The following is a 19,404-nucleotide window of genomic DNA, read 5'->3' on the forward strand; positions in this document are numbered from 1 at the left end:
CATTGAGCAGCAGCCTCAGGTTGTTAGGCCTCTCTCTGCCTCCCTGTTAGGCTGCTCTCTTTGTTGGTGAGTTTAGCAGTGCATTCCTCACCTTAAAGGGTTACCTTTGAGCACGCCACTCCCAATTGAGCTTCTGAGGTCTCCTCTTATCGGGTCCTCCGCTCCTTGGAGCTCCATTGAGCAGCATCCTCAGATTGTTAGGCCTTTCTCTGCCTCCCTGTTAGGCTGCTCTCTTTGTTGGTCGAGCTTAGCAGTGCTCCCCTCACCTAGAGGGTCACCAATGAGCACACTGTTCCCAGTTTGAGGTCTGTCCTGTGACTGTTATGGTTGAGTTGGCGATACTCCCCTCACATGGAGGGTTTTTCTATGAGATACACCTTTTTCAATCTACATGTGCTCTAAGCATGCGGCTTCCCGCTGAATTATTGTCACTCCTTGAGTGGGCCACAGTCACGTAGGGTCTAGGCCTGTCTAAGGGACAGTTTTTTGGTTACCCTTTAGTAACGGTGTTTCTAAATCCATGCTATGGTAAGTGCACATGCTGAGCTTCTGTGCACTTTCTAAAATCCACATTGTGGTAAGTGTGCATGCTAGTAATTCTGCGCACTTTCTAAAATCCTGTATGGTAAGGGTTACACGCTGTCAGCCTCGTTTCCTTTCTCTGAGTTGGCTAGGCCCCGGTTTTCACCTTGGGCTCCACTCAATCTACTGTATGTATCCCTGTTGGTACATTACGGTATTTCTAAATCCATATATATGGTTAGTGCACACGCTAGTTCTCTGTGCACTTCTCTATCCATATTCATGGTAGGTGTGCACGCTAGCCTTTGTGCACATTTTTAAAAACCCTTTATGGTAAGGGTGATGCGATGCTGGCCTCTTCCCCTTTCTCTGAGTTGGCTCTGGCCTCGGTTTTTACCTTGGGCCCCACTCTCCGCGTACACGCTTTTGTAGACAGGGTGTTGCTACTAAGTCCCCTGGGTATCTTGTGATCCTCGGGCAGCTCTTTCGTAGAGCAGGAGGTAGTCCCTGTGTGACAGGCCAGGATATGGGTTATGTTAGCCCTGGTACTTGGCCGTATCCCCTTAAAGGAATCCTTTTTATTTTTAGTTCCAAGCCTTGAGCTTTGCCCTGGGCTCGGGCTTTATACAATCCAGCCCTTACAGGTAAGTTCTTTGGTGCACAGCTCAGGCCTTTGGCCGTAGGGGTTTATGTCACTGACAGCCATCAAAACATCCTAGGGGCAGCTCCTCTGACTTGGTTGAGTTGGTACTTAGTGCTCGCCTTAGTTTTGGCATGCATTCCCCTCAGCATGGCAGCGTGGGTATACCGTTCCCCATAGTGACCTCTAGAGGACGCAGTTTGAAGTTCCCTTGGAAGGGAACATCTTAGGTTACGTATGTAACCATGGTTCCCTGAGAAGGGAATGAGACACTGCGTCCTCAAGTTTCCTTGCCATGCTTCGGACGCAAGCTTCAGACGAAGAAGCAGATGATGTGTTATCCCAGTGCCCTTTTATACTGTGCAGGGTAATGACGTCATAGGCTGTCACCGGCCAATATCATTGTCATGCTTAGATGTATGCTTCAGACACCGGTCACGCTGAAGGCGTTCCCCATAGCGACCTCTAGAGGACGCAGTGTCTTGTTCCCTTCTCAGGGAACCATGGTTACATACATAACCTGAGACGTTTTTGTGCAAGCCTTTTTCATGATTCCTTGATGAATAAATGTTCAGAATGTATTTGAATTTGAAATGATTTGAAATCATTTTTTAAAACAATCTAATAGTCTTTACTGTTTGTGTTCTTTCTGAATAAATGTCTTTAAAAAAAAATCTTATCGACCCCAAACTTTTGAACAGGCAAGTACAGTAATGAAAATGAGAGGGGACTGGGTCTTTCAGGCTCCAAAATGACAAAAAAAAACATTAAAGTACCAAAAAAAGTAATCCATTTGAATGTACCAAAAATCATTAACATATAAAAAAAAATGTAGGCTATTTTTCTGAAAATCATCGAGTATAACAGTCTTTCTGTAAAAATGGGGCATCGACACTATTGACAGCATTGGTTTTAGTGAAATAGAGTACTTCTTTGATACTTTTAAGGTGATTTTTTTTTGTTACCTCCAAGTCCCCATTCACTTTCATTATATGGAAAGGAATGACCAGGATTTGCTTCCAAAAACTCATCTTTTGCGCAGAAAATAAAGTCAAATAGGTTTGGAGTGAGTGAGTGATGATAGAATGATCATTTTCTGCCAAACTATTCCTTTCAGATTTAACCTTGCTAATAATAACCTCTAAGTCTAATGACTTTAGGATATACAGGACAGAGAACTCACAACTTGGCCCTTATAAGAAATTCATATTTCTATTTCGTAAGTAGAAACGATCTCTCCCAAATAATGCATGAGTAATGTCAATTTCTGTACTTCCCTTTTGCCCCAGCCTCTTAGAACCAGTTACTCCAGGAAAGTCATCCACACACAAAGAGGGAAAGAGAAAGTGGAAGAGAAATCTAAATGAAACAGTCTTGAAGCAAAGAGAACAGGCTGAGAGAGTGAGGCTGGTCAGCCCTTACTGCTGTGGGGAACCCAGGCTGGTTTCTCCCTGGGGGTCACAAAGCGTCCACGCGCCTCTCCGTCTTTATCCTCCTCCTCCTCGCCTTCAGAGAGGAGATCTGAGATCTGCTGCTGCAGCTCAGGGCTGATGTCGTTCTCAGCTAGAACCAGCACACGCAGGCTGGTGGGGTAGTTCTCCACCATGTCTAGGAAGACCTGACCACAGAGAAACAAGGAAGGCATTACGCTTAAAGCATGAAGTATTACATGGAAAGAACTGGGAGGAAATGAAGTGCAATGACATATCTGTGTTAATAATACACATACAAAATTATAAACTTTTGATACTCCAACATAGCAGGTGGAGGTACTGCACTGGTTGCAACCCATCATAATATAGAAAAAAGAAGACGATGAAATGTGTAACTACTACTTCTGCACAAAATCATGTTGTCGGAGATGACACTCTACCCACACCTGAAAAAGTTACCTCACCAGTGTAGTTTTTTTTAAATCTGTAATAATTGACAGCCAATCGGAATCCAGCTGATGAACGATAAAAACATTGACAGCCAATAGGAATCCAGCTGATGTTAAAAGAGCTTGAGCATTAAAGCAGCAGATGACAACTATAGCATATGCTTATAATAAACAGAACATGGTGTGGATGATATTATAGTTATCAATATACTTATCTTTATAGTTATGGTTCTTGGTGTGAACAGCCCAGTCTAAGTGCTGGAAGTGCACTTAGTACAGGAAGTGCTGATTAAGAGTTAAGATTACAAATTCTCTCTTTACCTCCCTAAACGTGTATTTTGAAAACACAAAATAAAGTTAAAAGATGAATGTGAGTGATGGCACTATTCATTCATTTTATACTTTCCCAAAATTTCTATGGAAATTGCAATAAAATTGTACATTTGTATCGCTATTTATCGCAATATCGTGTATCAAAATCTGATACAGTGTCAACCCTAATTAGTAGTCACCTCATCACTGCATAACATTCATTTGCATAAAGCTGAACTCAAACGTTCAAACACAAGTGCAAATCTCATAGAAAATCATTGACTTCTGATTGCTGTCACAAGAAGCTGTACTTGTGAATCCCCCTTAAAGGGATAGTTCAGTCAAAAATGCAAATGTTATCATTTACTCACCCTCCACTAGATCCAAATACATTATGCACTTAATAAAAATACCCTGCAATTGTACTTTTGGTATACTACTGGTGTACTATAATAATAGTCTGCTAAATTGGAACAACTAATTTTGTACTTAATGCAATTTAATTGTGCGTAAGTAGTGCTGAAATCCAGCTAAAGATATACTGAAGTATATTTTAGTGTGCTAAATTGGAACTATTGCAAGTATACTTCAGGTACACTTTAAATATCTTATATTTAAAGAGCGATATTATTCGAAGATCATACAATTCTCATCAATTGTGACATTAAAACACATTTTAAGTTGATATTAAGAAATGTGCATTGTGCACAAGTAGCGCTCCAAATAAAGTTGAATTAAATTTGTTTTATTTGTAAGTCTCGAGCGATATGTCAGTAAATATGTGAATATATTTTAACTATACTTAGTATGAAATAAATGTATCTTAAATATATTACTTTTTTTTACTAGGGAAAGTTGGCACAAATACTTGGATGACCCACTATACCTGCTTAAATTGCAACCAATGCATATTTTACCATCCAATGACACCAAGCAGAGTCATTACAACTATCATGGCAGGAGTATGGACACTGAGAGCATGAAGAAATTCCCTGTACAACTTTGCCCTCTAGTGGAGAGTTATGAAAATATAATCCTCTGCCAATTCTACCTCCTGTTGACAGACTGAGTGAAAACAGAGAAGGTATGAGAGCTTTTAAAGGAATACTTTATCTGTTTAGTGATGTCATGTTGGATAGACATTGTGATGTTTTCTTTCTTTCATGAAACACAGTCTAAGATGTATAAACCCAGACTTAACATCTCATTTTGTGTTTTACAGAAGAAAGATAATGAGGCCGCAATGACATGAGGGTGACCGAGGAATTATGGTTTAAAGTTGTGCTTAATCCATTATTTTCCCCCACAGTGCTATTTTTCAGCAGGTGGTTTTAGGAAAAGGTTTTGGATTGCTTGTCTGGTTTTTAAAGTACATATCTGATCTACATGCCCTATCTCCTTTCAAGGGCAAAATGAATGAAGCCACTGCACGGATTACATTGCATGCATCACACAGCACTTACCTGCATGAACGTACACATAATTCATCACTGATTTAAATCAAAAAGTCCTAAGAATAGTGTTTACTCTTGGTGAACTCTATGGTAGGTATTTTAGAAATGCAGGAGTAGTGGTAGAGAAATTGGGTGGAAAATGAAAACAATTAGATTCAAATAGGCATTAATATGAGTTAATTAATATAGAGTAATATTAAAGGCATTAATATCGAGTTTTGGAGTGCAACTGGAGATCATACTGTTTTCTGCCTTAGGAGAACAATTAACCTAAAAATGAAAATTCTCATCATTTACTCACATCATTTCTTTCTTCTGTGTTATTTTGAAGAATAATCACATTCTTCGTGATATTCTTTATAGATTTACACTACTGTTCAAAAGTTTGGGGCCTGTAAGATTTGTAATGTTTTTAAGACACTGATGCTCATCAAGGCTGCATTTATTTGATCAAAATACAGTAACAATTTTATTACAATTTAAAATGACTATTTTCTATGTGAATATATTTTAAAATGTAATTTATTCCAGTGAAGCAATGCTGAATTTTCAGCATCATTACTCCAGTCTTCAGTGTCACATGATTCTTCAGAAATCATTCTAATATACTGATTTGCAGCTCAAACCATGTCTTATTATTATCAACATTGAAAACAGTTTTGGCTCCTTAATATTTTTGTGGAAACTTAAAAAAAAAAACATTTCTGGATTCTTTGATGAAAACAAAGTGCAAAAAACAGCATTTATTTGAAATAGAAAACTTTCGTAACATTATAAATGTCTTTACTGTTGCTTTTGAACAATTTACTGCATCCAACAGTAGTTGCTGAAGTATTATTTCCTTTAACAAAACTCAATGAGACACAGCTAAATCAAATGAACACACTAGGAACAGGAACAGGAACATAACCAAATATGGGCACAGTCACACAGGTCACGGAGCACATGGGAAGCAAAACAAACCGACAGACAGTCCAGGGGTGTGACATTACCTCCCCCTCCCGGAAGGCGCGTCCACGCGCCCCATAACTTCCAACGGGGAGGGAGCGTGGGCGCTCTGGAGGCTTCTAGGGACAGGCTTACACGGGACGGAAGGCCTCCAGGGCGGTACCCATTCCGGGACCCATGGAGGATCAGGCAGCTCGGGGAGCCATGGCGGAGCGGCCTCCGTGGCCTTGGCCTCAGCACTCGGCCCAGCCCTATAGCCCCCCTACCCCCCCCCCCCCCCCCCAAATTTCGGGTTCTGAGGCCTTCCGTGGGCCTGACTCGGGAACAGGGGCCCTTCTCTGGGCTGGACTTGGGAACAGGAGCCCTCTCTGGGTTGGACGCGGGAACAGAAGCCCTCTCTGGGCCCGACTTGGGAACAGGAGCCCTCTCTAGGCTGGACTTGGGAACATAGTCTCTTTCTGGACTGGATGTGGGAACCACAGCCCTCTCTGGGCTTAACTCGGGAACAAGAGCCTTCTCGGGGCCTAACTCAGGAACAGGAGCCCTCTCTGGGCTGAACGTGGGAACAGGAGCCCTCTCTGGGCTGGACGAGGGAACAGAAGCCCTTTCCGGGCCCAACTTGGGAACAGGAGCTCTCTCTGGGCTGGACGTAGGAACAGGAGCTGGAGCGGACTCAGGGGCTGGAGCCGACAGTCTTTTTCTCCTCATATTCTTCCTTTGATTTGGGGTTAAGGAGCAGGCTGCTGTCAGCTGAGAGCTTGGGAGGGAATCGGCCAGCGGACTTGACTTCGAACCGCGGGCTGGCTCTGAATCAGGGCCGGACACTCTCCAGACTCTCCCAGACGACGGGGCGATGGTAGTTGGCCCCAATCCAGAACAGAGAATTCAGAGTTGTGTCATCTAACGCCATCATAATGGCGAGCCCACAGAATTCCCTGGCGTACTCCACAAAGGGAAGATCCCTGCGGGCTAGGGATTCCATGAGAAAACAAAACTTTCAAAGAAGGTAACCAAAACGGGGAGAAGGGGCACTGCTTCCGGTATGTAGGTCCGGTATTCTGTCATGATCTGATGATACTGTGCACATGGGAAGCAAAACAAACCGACGACAGTCCAGGTGTGTGATAATATGTATGTGTACTGTGCATATTTATTATGTACTGTATATATAAATACACACACATGCATGTATATATTTCAGAAAAATTAAATTTTTATATATTAAATATATTTATTTAGAATATAAATTATATGAATGTAAATCTTACCAGCAAACATACACTCGTTTTCATCCTCCTCTCCACTATCTGAGGCAGAAGTCTGTAAACTCATCCTTTCCAATCATCCTACTACTTGTCCGCTTGATCCTATTCCATCTCATCTCCTTCAAGCCATTTCTCTTGCCATTTTTCTATTCTATCTACTTGTTTTTTGTGTGTGTGTTTGTGTGTATATATACAGTGGGTACGGAAAGTATTCAGACCCCCTTAAATTTGTCACTCTTTGTTATATTGCAGCCGCAGTTATATAATGTATATGGGCTTAAATTGCACACTCAGCTTTAATTTGAGAGTATTCACATCAACATTTGAAGAAAGGTTGAGGAATTACAGCTCTTTAATATATTATGTACCTCCCCCCTTTTTCAAGGAACCATAAGTTTCATGGACAGGCGTGGGCTATTCCTTCGTTATTTCTACATCAATTAAGCAGGTAAAAGTTTTGGAGTTGATTCTAAGAACCCACCTCATGCAGTCAAAAGATCTCTCCATACAAGTGAAACAGGCAATTGTTATGCTTCAAAAACAAAACAAATCCATCAGAGACAGGAGCAGGAAGATTAGGAGTGGCCAAATCAACAGTTTGGTACATTCTGAGAAAAAAAAAAGCACTGGTGAGCTCAGCAACATAAAAAGGCCTGGACGTCCATGGAGGACAACAGTGGTGGATGATCAGAGGAACCTCATGGTAAAGAAAAACCCTTTAACAACATCCAGCCAAGAGAAGAACACTCTCCAGGAGATAGACGTGTCACTGTCAAAGTCTACAATCAAGCGAAGACTTCACGAGAGCAAATACAGAGGGTTCACCACAAGGTGCAAACAAGGCCAGATTAGACTTTGCCAAAAAACCTAAAAAAGCCAGAGCACTTCTGGAAAATCATACTATGGACGGCTGAAATTAAGACCAACCTGTACCAGAATGACGGGAAGAAAAAAGTATGGAGAAGGCTTGGAACAGCTCATGATCCTAAGCACACAACATCATCCGTGAAACATGGTGGAGCAGTGTGATGGCATGAGCGTGCATGGCTTCCAGTAGCACTGGGTTACTGGTGTTTACTGATGACGTGACAGAAGACAGAAGCAGCCGGAAGAATTCTGAAGTGTATAGGGATACTCTCTGCCCAGATTCAGCCAAATGCAACTAAATTGATTGGACAGCGCTTAATAGTACAAATGGGCATATTTTGGACGGCTGAAATTAAGACCAACCTGTACCAGAATGACGGGAAGAAAAAAGTATGGAGAAGGCTTGGAACAGCTCATGATCCTAAGCACACAACATCATCCGTGAAACATGGTGGAGCAGTGTGATGGCATGAGCGTGCATGGCTTCCAGTAGCACTGGGTTACTGGTGTTTACTGATGACGTGACAGAAGACAGAAGCAGCCGGAAGAATTCTGAAGTGTATAGGGATACTCTCTGCCCAGATTCAGCCAAATGCAACTAAATTGATTGGACAGCGCTTAATAGTACAAATGGACAATGACCCAAAACATACAGCAAAAGCAATTCAGGAGTTTTTGAAGGGAAAAAAGTGGAATATTCTGCAATGGCCAAGTTAATCTCCCGATCTCAACCCGATTGAGCTGCATTTCACTCACTGAAGACAAACCTAGAGGCTGAACGACCCACAAACAAGCAAACAACAACTGAAGTCAGCTGCAGTAAACCTGGCAAAGCATCACAAAGGAGGAAACCCAGTCTCTGGTGATGTCCATGAGTTCCAGACTTAAGGCAGTCATTGCCTGCAAAGGATTCTCAACAAATATTACAAATGAATATTTTATTAATGATTATATTTACTTGTCCAATTACATTTGAGTATAGGGATACTCTCTGCCCAGATTCAGCCAAATGCAACTAAATTGATTGGACAGCGCTTAACAGTACAAATGGACAATGACCCAAAACGTACAGAAAAAGCAATTCAGGAGTTTTTGAAGGGGAAAAAAGTGGAATATTCTGCAATGGCCAAGTTAATCTCCCGATCTCAACCCGATTGAGCTGCATTTCACTCACTGAAGACAAACCTAGAGGCTGAACGACCCACAAACAAGCAAACAACAACTGAAGTCAGCTGCAGTAAACCTGGCAAAGCATCACAAAGGAGGAAACCCAGTCTCTGGTGATGTCCATGAGTTCCAGACTTAAGGCAGTCATTGCCTGCAAAGGATTCTCAACAAATATTACAAATGAATATTTTATTAATGATTATATTTACTTGTCCAATTACATTTGAGACACTGAAAATGGTGGGACTGTGAAAAAAATGGCTGTAATTCCTAAGCATTTTATGTTATGTTTTTGTTCAACCCCTTGAATTAAAGCTTAAAGTCTGCACTTCAATTTCATCTTGATTGTTTCATTTTAATTATGTTCTGGTGGCATACAGAGCCGAAATTATGAAAATTGTGTCAGTGAACTAACTGTGTCAGGGACCTAACTGTATGTATGTATGTGTGTATGTATATATATATATACACATACATACATATATATATATATACATACATACATATTTTGTGTTTTGCAAAATTTGCTACTTAAGCAGTTGTGGTGTTCATTCACATTGTTTCTAGATTGTTACTGCCAATACTTGTAGAAACAATGTGAATGATCACCACAACCGCTTAAGTAGCAAAGTTTGCAAAACACAAAATGTATGTCACTGCCAAATACTTTTGGCCACGACTGTATATATATATATATATATATATATCACCCGCTTAAGTTTGCAAAACACAAAATGTATGTCACTGCCAAATACTTTTGGCCACGACTGTATATATATATATATATATATATATTATAATTAATTTGAATATATTAAAAAATCACCATGTTTCATGATGTAATTCTGAGTTTGGAATATACCTGTGCTGACTGATTGGTGAGGCCGGTTCCCTCTAAGTCCAGAACTTCAAGAGTTCGACTGGATGCAACAGCGACAGTCAGCATCCCAGCGATGTGATCCCCTGGAAACCACAAGCAGTGAAGAAAGCTGAGACAGAGACTTAGGGTGCAAGTGGACTTCCGTGGAGACTGTAAAGGCGCACAGAGTCAGACATTCTTTTCTGTGCTACATTTGCATCCCCTGAAGAAAAATGACAATGCTTTCAAGACCGCAGAAGTGTTTCGACTGTTGGCTCTGCGTTACAAAAAAAATAAAATAATAATATGTCACAGCAGAATCACTTTGCTGTCGTCAGACTCTTGTTTTCTGCCAGATGTGTACAAGAATAAACAAATGAAGGATTATGTGTGACTTTTTAAAACACAAGTAGTTAAACTAATTCAAAATTAGAGGTGGAATCACTATAACACTTGACCACAGATGTTCTAAGTGTCTGTGTTCTGTAGCCAGAATGATAAGATTTACAGGAAGAAAAAAAACACTTACACTTCCCAATATACTATTTGATCTAATATAACTACTGACTAATATACTACAATATGCAAACGATCTGAGACACTGCAGCCTCTGATATTACTGTGATGTGATCGAAATCCCTTGTGTTTGCAATGTGTCAATAGAAGATCTTCAAACTTTCATTTCATAAGCACGAGTAATATTATATACAGTACATTAAAAAAACAGATAAATTAAGAACTCATTCAAAAAAAGCGCATTGCTGGGGTTTCACTGGTAGCTAGCCTGTATTTTGTTGTACAATATGCATGCACATATTTACTAATTTAGCGGACGTACCCATGAGGAACATCGCACTAGCTAAGGCAGATAACCTATTGGATGTGGTTTGGGGGTTGCTTATTTGCCAAAGTCAAAAAGCCCACCAGTGATATGTTTTCGAAATGTCTGCTATTGACTGACTGACAGGAAACTTCTCCTCAATAATAGCCTATGGCTATAAATATGCGCGATGCTGATGATGATAATAATAGTGACTAACTAAAGAAGCACTCACAAGAGGGTCTGGACGGATCTGTTGGCCTTCAGAGCATCTGCCAGCTGCTTGGTCCGGCCGATGGTGGACACCACGCCGAGGTTGAGGTTGAGCTGCGCGAGAGAGTGCGACTCCGCCACGCCGCGACACACGCGGCCGAAGTCCCGGTCAGACAGCTGGCAGCCGCGCACCGACAGCAGCCGCACGCTGTTCTCCTTCAGACTGTCGCATATGTCTTTGATCTCCGCGCCGGACAGCGCCTCTCCCGTGATCTGAATAGAGCCCGGCAGCATGTCGGTGGTGTCAAGCTCGATTAACGGGCATTATGGATCCTGGAGGTCGGATCCGCGGCGTCTAATCCGGTGCGCCAGGCTCGGAGTATCGCGGAAGGAAGGTGTGGTGCTGCTGCTGATGCTGCGGTCTGCTTCAGCGTTTTGTGCGTTTGCCTCCCGACATGCTGGAGGATCCTCAAGGCTGCGAACCCAAGATGGTGCTGGTGCTGTCGGTTACTAGATAGAACGTTAAATTGTTCCCATCTCAGCAACGGAACGGGCTTTAGGCGACTCTAGGTTTGAGGTAATCCGCTTGACAGCGGATGCTGGGATTGGCCACAAGAGCGCCAGTGTAGTGAACGGGAAATGGGCGCAAGGTAACGAGTGTAGGCTGTATGGATGATGATTACTTGGGTCTTGGAAGTAGGTTGTATCTATTGCATTAAATAGAGCACCGGGGCAAGTTGTCACACACTTCACCCTAGTGATGGTTGTCAGCGTAGGTTTATTTTACAAAGTGTTTCTGTACAAATCAAGTTCTCACTACGAATGAATAAATAAAAAAAATATTTTCAGTTATTGCTCATGAAAATGTTTTTTTTTTTCAATATTTACAGTTAGCCTAATTTAACACTGTAGTGGGATGTCAATGTTCAAAGTGGGGAAATGCCTATATAGGTTATGCAACAGAATGTAAACGTTTGAAGCAGCACAACAATAACTTATAACTTATTTGAAACAAATGAACTTGTAACACATCAAAAATGTAAAAATAAATAAGCCGTAATTCTTTATAAAATCATGCATGTATTGCCCCGACCTGACATTTTTTTGAAAAATTTATTTTGTTCTGACAGTTTAACCACTCAGTAATATCTGACACATGAAATTTTTAATATTTTGGTAACACTTTATTTCGATAGTCCACTTTAGACATTCTGTTAACAGCAAGTAACTTTGCAACTACATGTCAACTAGCAGTTAGTAGAGTATTAGTAGACTGTCTGCTTAATATCTTCTAACACTTTCTTTGTCAACTTATTCTACTAACCCTAAACCTACCCTAACAGTCTACTCTGAGAGTTAGTAGACGTAGTTGCAAATGAATGAGAATTAGTTGACATGTAGTTACAAAGTTACTTGTAGTTAGTAGAATGTCTAAAGTGGACTATCGAAATAAAGTGTAACCTTTATTTTGAATGAAACTTGTTTATTGAACCTTTAGATAAAATCTAAAAAAATATGCACTTAGGCAAGAAAGATAGAAAGAAAGAATAGTTTGCATATATTTGCATGTGTTTGAATATTTGATACTTCAGGCTTTTATGGCTCATAGCAGAACATGGCGCTCATACTCGAGGAGAAAAAAAGGGTTTATTCAGAGGCCCAAACTGAACTAAAATATGCAATTTGGTGCAGTTGTTATATAAAATTCTGATTGCATGTAATGTAAATCAATATTTCATAACAATAGCAGACTTAAAATGCATATAAATATCAGTTGTCACTCCATTTCTTGCCAAACATAATGCAATGCAATACGATGATGATTGAGCTGCATGTAAATAAATGTTTCTCAAAAGCCTGACATGTCATATTTGATACTCATATTTTAGCATGATTGTTTCAAAAATGATGTATAATCAAGTTGCATCAGTCCAGAAGTGTTCATACTTAATAAAAATCTGATCATTTAGAGGCCATAATTTGTGTATCAAATAAGATACCAATACAATAGGTTTTATAATATACATTATCTAATTGATTCTTGTCTGAATGTGTCAGTGTTATTGTATTCACTTGTTACCCAACAATAAATATATATATTAAAAAAACTTTGCCATTGTTTATATACATGCACATATAATAGTCATCCAATTGCAGCTCTGTGGCACAGGTGGGTCATGTGAATAATATATTGAATGTCACTTGTTTCTTCTCTCAGCAACAGTCTGAGGATGTGAGGGTGGATAGTATAACCAATTGTACCCAGAGCGTGTCTGGTTGCATGGCCCGATCTGTGTGATGGCCTCAGTGAGAGCAGGGAAACGTGAGTCCTGAATGAAACAAACACAGTTAATTCCTAATGCAGCCCAGTGGATGGACTTGTCAACCAGAACACCATCTAAGAACAAAAAGAAAGTCAGTTTTAAAGGAATGGTGCATCTAAAAATTTAAATGCAAAAGGTGAGTTACATGTTCCGAGTAAACATGTAAAATCTATCTATCTACAGTGGGGCAAATAAGTATTTGATACACTGCTGATTTTTCAAGTTTTCCCACTTACAAAGAATGGCAATCAAGGTTTTCAGGATCACTAGGAACTTCCAAGCAGGTGTGATTTGGAGCTGGCTAACTCTGCAGAGCCCTCCAGGAATTGAGTTTGAGACCACTGCTATATAAACCCTAGAGATGATTGTGCATAAAAATCTCAGCAGATCAGCGATTTCTGAAATCAGACCCACCCATCTGACCATGCCATGTTCAAAGCCACTTGAACCAGCGTTCTGACTCATTATGATGCTTTGTTTGAACTTCAGCAGATTGTCCTGAACATGTCTACATGCCTATATGCATTGAGTTGCTGCTATGACATTGGCTTATTAGATATTTGCATTCATTTGCAGGTGTACCTAATAATCCTAATTAAAGTGGCCGGAGAGTGTATATGAACCATGAATATTCCTACAGTTCACTGACTTCTATGAAACAATTCCCAGTGTGTTCATCTCAGAGCAGCTTTCATTAAGTTACATCATATCATTTGGAGTATTGACCATGTTTAGGTTTAGCAAAATGTTACTGTTCAGAGCATCAGCTACTGTTATGTGCAGTATTAATACAAAATATTCTATGTATTGTTTAATCGCTTTAATTGGAGTCTAAATGCCAAGTTTTAAACATATCCAGGCATGACGCCTCTGATCACAAATAAGGACAACAGCGTTTCTTTATTTTCTCTTTACAAGAAGCCTTTAAATAAGAAGCTCACATGTAAAAGACAACATAATGAGAGAGCAGGAAACCCTCACCCCCAACCATAGCTTTAAATAGCAGGAAACAGACTGCACCACAATGGCTGGTTAAATATTGTTTAAGAAAAAAAGATTGCATGCATCATAATCTTTCTCATCTTCAAATAAAATATCATTGCATTTCTGTATTTCGATGCACTTCACCTTCCGATCAAGATTTCTCTATCAAATCTTGATAAAGACTTCCTTTGCAACTGTGAAAATATCTTTAAAAAAAAAAGAATTATGCAACAGGATCTAAAAACAGAAGCATTGTGTGATGCCACTCAGTTACGGAGACAGTTTGTGAGGACAATCAGTGAACTCTCACAGAGCGCAAACATCCAGCTGCATTTAATGTCAACAGGGTTTTTGAAGAATAATTAGTAGTATCAGCATCCTTAAGGAATCCATACATATTCTGAATAAACCATTCTAATATTAGCACATCATGGGTACTGTAACCCTTAGCAAAAAATAATTAAGACAAGTGTAGAGTGAATGGGATAGTGTGTGTCTCATAATAACATGAGCCAAAATTAAGTGAAGTCGTCTCGCCCCAAGAACATCCTTTCAGGTCTGTATGACCGCGTCAGGAACAACATATGAGATGAGACAAACTGAGCTCAGGCCCAAGGTGCTCAACAGAGACTGCCCCCTGACTCTACATATGTACACCAGCCTCACTGGACTGTGTGAGCAATCCCAGAAGACACATATATAATCACTGTGACTGTACAACTGCAGCTATTGACTTGATGGTGGCATTTACAACAGCATTTGCAACAACAGGAACATCTCTGGCCACTCTCTGGATGGGTGGGATGTTGGGTCCTTCCAAGGTATCCAGAATACCTGCAAACAAAAAAACACAACAGTGACGAAGCCTGTAAGACAGCAAAATCTTGACTGTAAGTACAGTAGCCCGAGAGCATAGGCTTTTGATAGTCTCTCACAGGAATAAAAAAAAATCCCTCATTGACTTTTTGAGGGGAACTTGGTACTAACGGTTATAAAAGGCCATACCAGTTGGACTTGCAATGTGTGACAGAAATGTTGCGATCGCAGTGGCTATATTTGTGCTAATATCAGTGGACAGGATTGCTTTACATTATTTACATAAGAAGGCAACATATATATGTAGAGTAATGCAAATATAAGACTGGTCATACTGCTCAACCACAGGTAAGAACTCCAAATCAGACAAATGAAAGTGTTCAAACTGGCCTCATTCTGATGGGCTAAAAATAAAAAGGACCAAAAACACATACTGTAGGTGCTCAACTGTCTCTAAAATTAGACTTAAGAGGGAATTTCAATTACTAAAGGTCACAATAATGCCTTGAAGACATTCTCGTGCACCATCTCGTTCATTACATTGTTGCTCTAAAGGGATGGAACACTTATGTTAACTTGTTAATTTGTTTTAATAATTTATAGACCTTCAGTAAGCAGTTCAGAGCTCCAGTGAAGTATTTTAACAATCCTGTAGTTACGTTCCTTAAGTTAGTATTTTGGATTGAACTGCACTTGCCACGAGAATGATATATTGCATATTTACTATATATTACAAAGAGTGTGCTGCAGATATAAAGTAGTAATACTGCAATTATGAATCTGGACATTAACATTTCCTAAGGAGCTTATATCATTAAACTAATTTACAATTCTTCTTTGTCTGGTGACTCATGCTAAGACTATTAATACTTTCTTTTGCATCATCACTCAAAAATGCGCATGCATGTCTATGCATGCACGTATTAAAATGTTTTGCATAAAAATATGTGTATGCAAATATTGCTGTTTATTTCTATGTATTGTTAGTTTAGTGCATATGCATGAATAATAATACACAAACATGATAGATGTTTCCTTGTGTTCATTTAACAGTGAAAAGTGTGGATTTTAAAAGTGTTTTTGTTCTTCATGGAATTAAAATGCATTTTGTGAAAAAATACATTTATTCTTTTTTTTTGCTGTATCACCCAGCTCTCCTTGCGTTCAGGCTCATGTCTTACCTTCGACCATCTTATGGTAAGCAAAGTGCAGGTAGAGCAGAAAGAGCATGTGAAGAGCAGCCAGGGTTCCACACAAGATGAGGCGAGGAGTCTGACCAACAGTACGGGAAATCAGCACAGCCACCTGTGAGAAAGACAACAAAGCAATGACTACACATACATACATGCATAATCTTAGCCCTCGTTCATTCTTCCTTTACCATGCGTATAGTAGAGAGTCCTCCGATCACCAGCCAGAGAATGTAGAAGAGCGAGTGGAAGTGCACATTGTAAGTGATGAAAAGGACCATACAGTGGCTAAAGAGACCGTAACCCTGAAATCAAAGATAATATGAGACACTCCTGAACACAGCGTAAACTAAACAGCCCTAGCATGAAGTGAGCATGTCATATACTCTCTTCATGGGTAATGCGAGGTACTTACTAGCAAAGACAACATCTGCAGCATGGTAATCTGAGCATTGCACAGGTAAGCAAGGAAATAGATGAAGGAGGACACTCCCAACCAGTATCCAAAACAGGTTCCAATGGCAGTTCCCATCAGCGTACCCTCTCTCTGTTTCAACAAGCAAACAATAAAATTCGATCATTAAAATTGTTCACAATTTTGGATGACATTTCTCACCGACACAGACAAACGTGTGGAAAACGGCTTACAATGACAGTTCCTGAGGTCTTCATGCCATGGAGCAGAATAGCCACCATCGTGAACACCAGCATCATTGGTCCATACAGCTCTCCAGCAACTTTCTGGGTTTAACAGATAAAAAAAAAATAAAAAAAAGAACTAATGAAGAAAAGCAATTCTAACATCTGCTGTTCGAAAATCTGCGCTGTCCAGTGGGTTGAGTAACACAGTTTTGTCCCATTTTTGGCTTTTCAAAAAGCTCAAAACTAAAATGTGCTGTGAGACAATGAGGAAATTCATGCAGTTAAAGGCATAGTTCACCCAACAATTAATATTTGATGTTTATCCGCTTACCCCCAGGGCATCCAAGATGTAGGCGACTTTGTTTCTTCAGTAGAACACAAATTATGATTTTTAACTTTAGCCGTTGCAGTCTATCAGTCGTATAATGCATGGCAATGGTAACAAAATCTATGAGTAAAAAAAACATGCACAGACAAATCCAAATTAAACCCATAAGACTGGTCATACTGCTCAACCACAGGTAAGAACTCCAAATCAGACAAATGAAAGTGTTCAAACTGGCCTCATTCTGATGGGCTAAAAATAAAAAGGACCAAAAACACATACTGTAGGTGCTCAACTGTCTCTAAAATTAGACTTAAGAGGGAATTTCAATTACTAAAGGTCACAATAATGCCTTGAAGACATTCTCGTGCACCATCTCGTTCATTACATTGTTGCTCTAAAGGGATGGAACACTTATGTTAACTTGTTAATTTGTTTTAATAATTTATAGACCTTCAGTAAGCAGTTCAGAGCTCCAGTGAAGTATTTTAACAATCCTGTAGTTACGTTCCTTAAGTTAGTATTTTGGATTGAACTGCACTTGCCACGAGAATGATATATTGCATATTTACTATATATTACAAAGAGTGTGCTGCAGATATAAAGTAGTAATACTGCAATTATGAATCTGGACATTAACATTTCCTAAGGAGCTTATATCATTAAACTAATTTACAATTCTTCTTTGTCTGGTGACTCATGCTAAGACTATTAATACTTTCTTTTGCATCATCACTCAAAAATGCGCATGCATGTCTATGCATGCACGTATTAAAATGTTTTGCATAAAAATATGTGTATGCAAATATTGCTGTTTATTTCTATGTATTGTTAGTTTAGTGCATATGCATGAATAATAATACACAAACATGATAGATGTTTCCTTGTGTTCATTTAACAGTGAAAAGTGTGGATTTTAATAGTGTTTTTGTTCTTCATGGAATTAAAATGCATTTTGTGAAATAAAATACATTTATTCTTTTTTTTTGCTGTATCACCCAGCTCTCCTTGCGTTCAGGCTCATGTCTTACCTTCGACCATCTTATGGTAAGCAAAGTGCAGGTAGAGCAGAAAGAGCATGTGAAGAGCAGCCAGGGTTCCACACAAGATGAGGCGAGGAGTCTGACCAACAGTACGGGAAATCAGCACAGCCACCTGTGAGAAAGACAACAAAGCAATGACTACACATACATACATGCATAATCTTAGCCCTCGTTCATTCTTCCTTTACCATGCGTATAGTAGAGAGTCCTCCGATCACCAGCCAGAGAATGTAGAAGAGCGAGTGGAAGTGCACATTGTAAGTGATGAAAAGGACCATACAGTGGCTAAAGAGACCGTAACCCTGAAATCAAAGATAATATGAGACACTCCTGAACACAGCATAAACTAAACAGCCCTAGCATGAAGTGAGCATGTCATATACTCTCTTCATGGGTAATGCGAGGTACTTACTAGCAAAGACAACATCTGCAGCATGGTAATCTGAGCATTGCACAGGTAAGCAAGGAAATAGATGAAGGAGGACACTCCCAACCAGTATCCAAAACAGGTTCCAATGGCAGTTCCCATCAGCGTACCCTCTCTCTGTTTCAACAAGCAAACAATAAAATTCGATCATTAAAATTGTTCACAATTTTGGATGACATTTCTCACCGACACAGACAAACGTGTGGAAAACGGCTTACAATGACAGTTCCTGAGGTCTTCATGCCATGGAGCAGAATAGCCACCATCGTGAACACCAGCATCATTGGTCCATACAGCTCTCCAGCAACTTTCTGGGTTTAACAGATAAAAAAAAAATAAAAAAAAGAACTAATGAAGAAAAGCAATTCTAACATCTGCTGTTCGAAAATCTGCGCTGTCCAGTGGGTTGAGTAACACAGTTTTGTCCCATTTTTGGCTTTTCAAAAAGCTCAAAACTAAAATGTGCTGTGAGACAATGAGGAAATTCATGCAGTTAAAGGCATAGTTCACCCAACAATTAATATTTGATGTTTATCCGCTTACCCCCAGGGCATCCAAGATGTAGGCGACTTTGTTTCTTCAGTAGAACACAAATTATGATTTTTAACTTTAGCCGTTGCAGTCTATCAGTCGTATAATGCATGGCAATGGTAACAAAATCTATGAGTAAAAAAAACATGCACAGACAAATCCAAATTAAACCC

General features: G+C 39.8%; 2 protein-coding genes across 2 annotated transcripts in view; both read right to left on the minus strand.

Annotated features, from left to right (window-relative positions):
• Positions 1–1,963: 1,963 nt before the first annotated feature.
• LOC107565592 (leucine-rich repeat-containing protein 73) lies at positions 1,964–11,563 on the minus strand. The gene is made up of 5 exons (XM_016250853.1): positions 10,972–11,563; positions 10,077–10,087; positions 9,920–10,020; positions 2,585–2,780; positions 1,964–2,468 (listed from the first exon to the last, which is right to left on the minus strand). The coding sequence occupies exons 1-5, from the start codon at positions 11,241–11,243 to the stop codon at positions 2,356–2,358; spliced, it is 693 nt and encodes a 230-aa protein (XP_016106339.1). The 5' UTR covers positions 11,244–11,563; the 3' UTR covers positions 1,964–2,355.
• Positions 11,564–14,154: 2,591 nt separating this feature from the next.
• The window catches only part of yipf3 (Yip1 domain family, member 3), an 8,072-nt gene continuing 2,822 nt past the window's right edge, over positions 14,155–19,404 (minus strand). Inside the window, exons 5-9 of the mRNA XM_016250856.1 lie at positions 18,919–19,011; positions 18,686–18,817; positions 18,462–18,575; positions 18,262–18,385; positions 14,155–15,091 (exon numbers count right to left, since the gene is read on the minus strand). Coding sequence (XP_016106342.1) covers positions 14,961–15,091; positions 18,262–18,385; positions 18,462–18,575; positions 18,686–18,817; positions 18,919–19,011 — 594 coding nt within the window. The 3' untranslated portion in view covers positions 14,155–14,960. The remainder of the gene's footprint in view (positions 15,092–18,261; positions 18,386–18,461; positions 18,576–18,685; positions 18,818–18,918; positions 19,012–19,404) is intronic.

Source organism: Sinocyclocheilus grahami, unplaced genomic scaffold, assembly GCF_001515645.1.
Source record: "Sinocyclocheilus grahami isolate Dianchi unplaced genomic scaffold, SAMN03320097.WGS_v1.1 scaffold1010.1, whole genome shotgun sequence".
Lineage (NCBI taxonomy): Eukaryota > Metazoa > Chordata > Actinopteri > Cypriniformes > Cyprinidae > Sinocyclocheilus > Sinocyclocheilus grahami.

Coding starts and splice junctions, on each gene's coding strand:
- LOC107565592 (XM_016250853.1), bottom strand. CDS start 11,243: ATGCTGCCGGGCTCTATTCAGATCACGGGAGAGGCGCTGTCCGGCGCG. Junction 2,781..9,919: donor TCACCAATCAGTCAGCACAG/GTATATTCCAAA, acceptor CTCTGTGGTCAG/GTCTTCCTAGACATGGTGGA. Junction 2,469..2,584: donor AGCCTGGGTTCCCCACAGCA/GTAAGGGCTGAC, acceptor ACTTTCCTGGAG/TAACTGGTTCTAAGAGGCTG.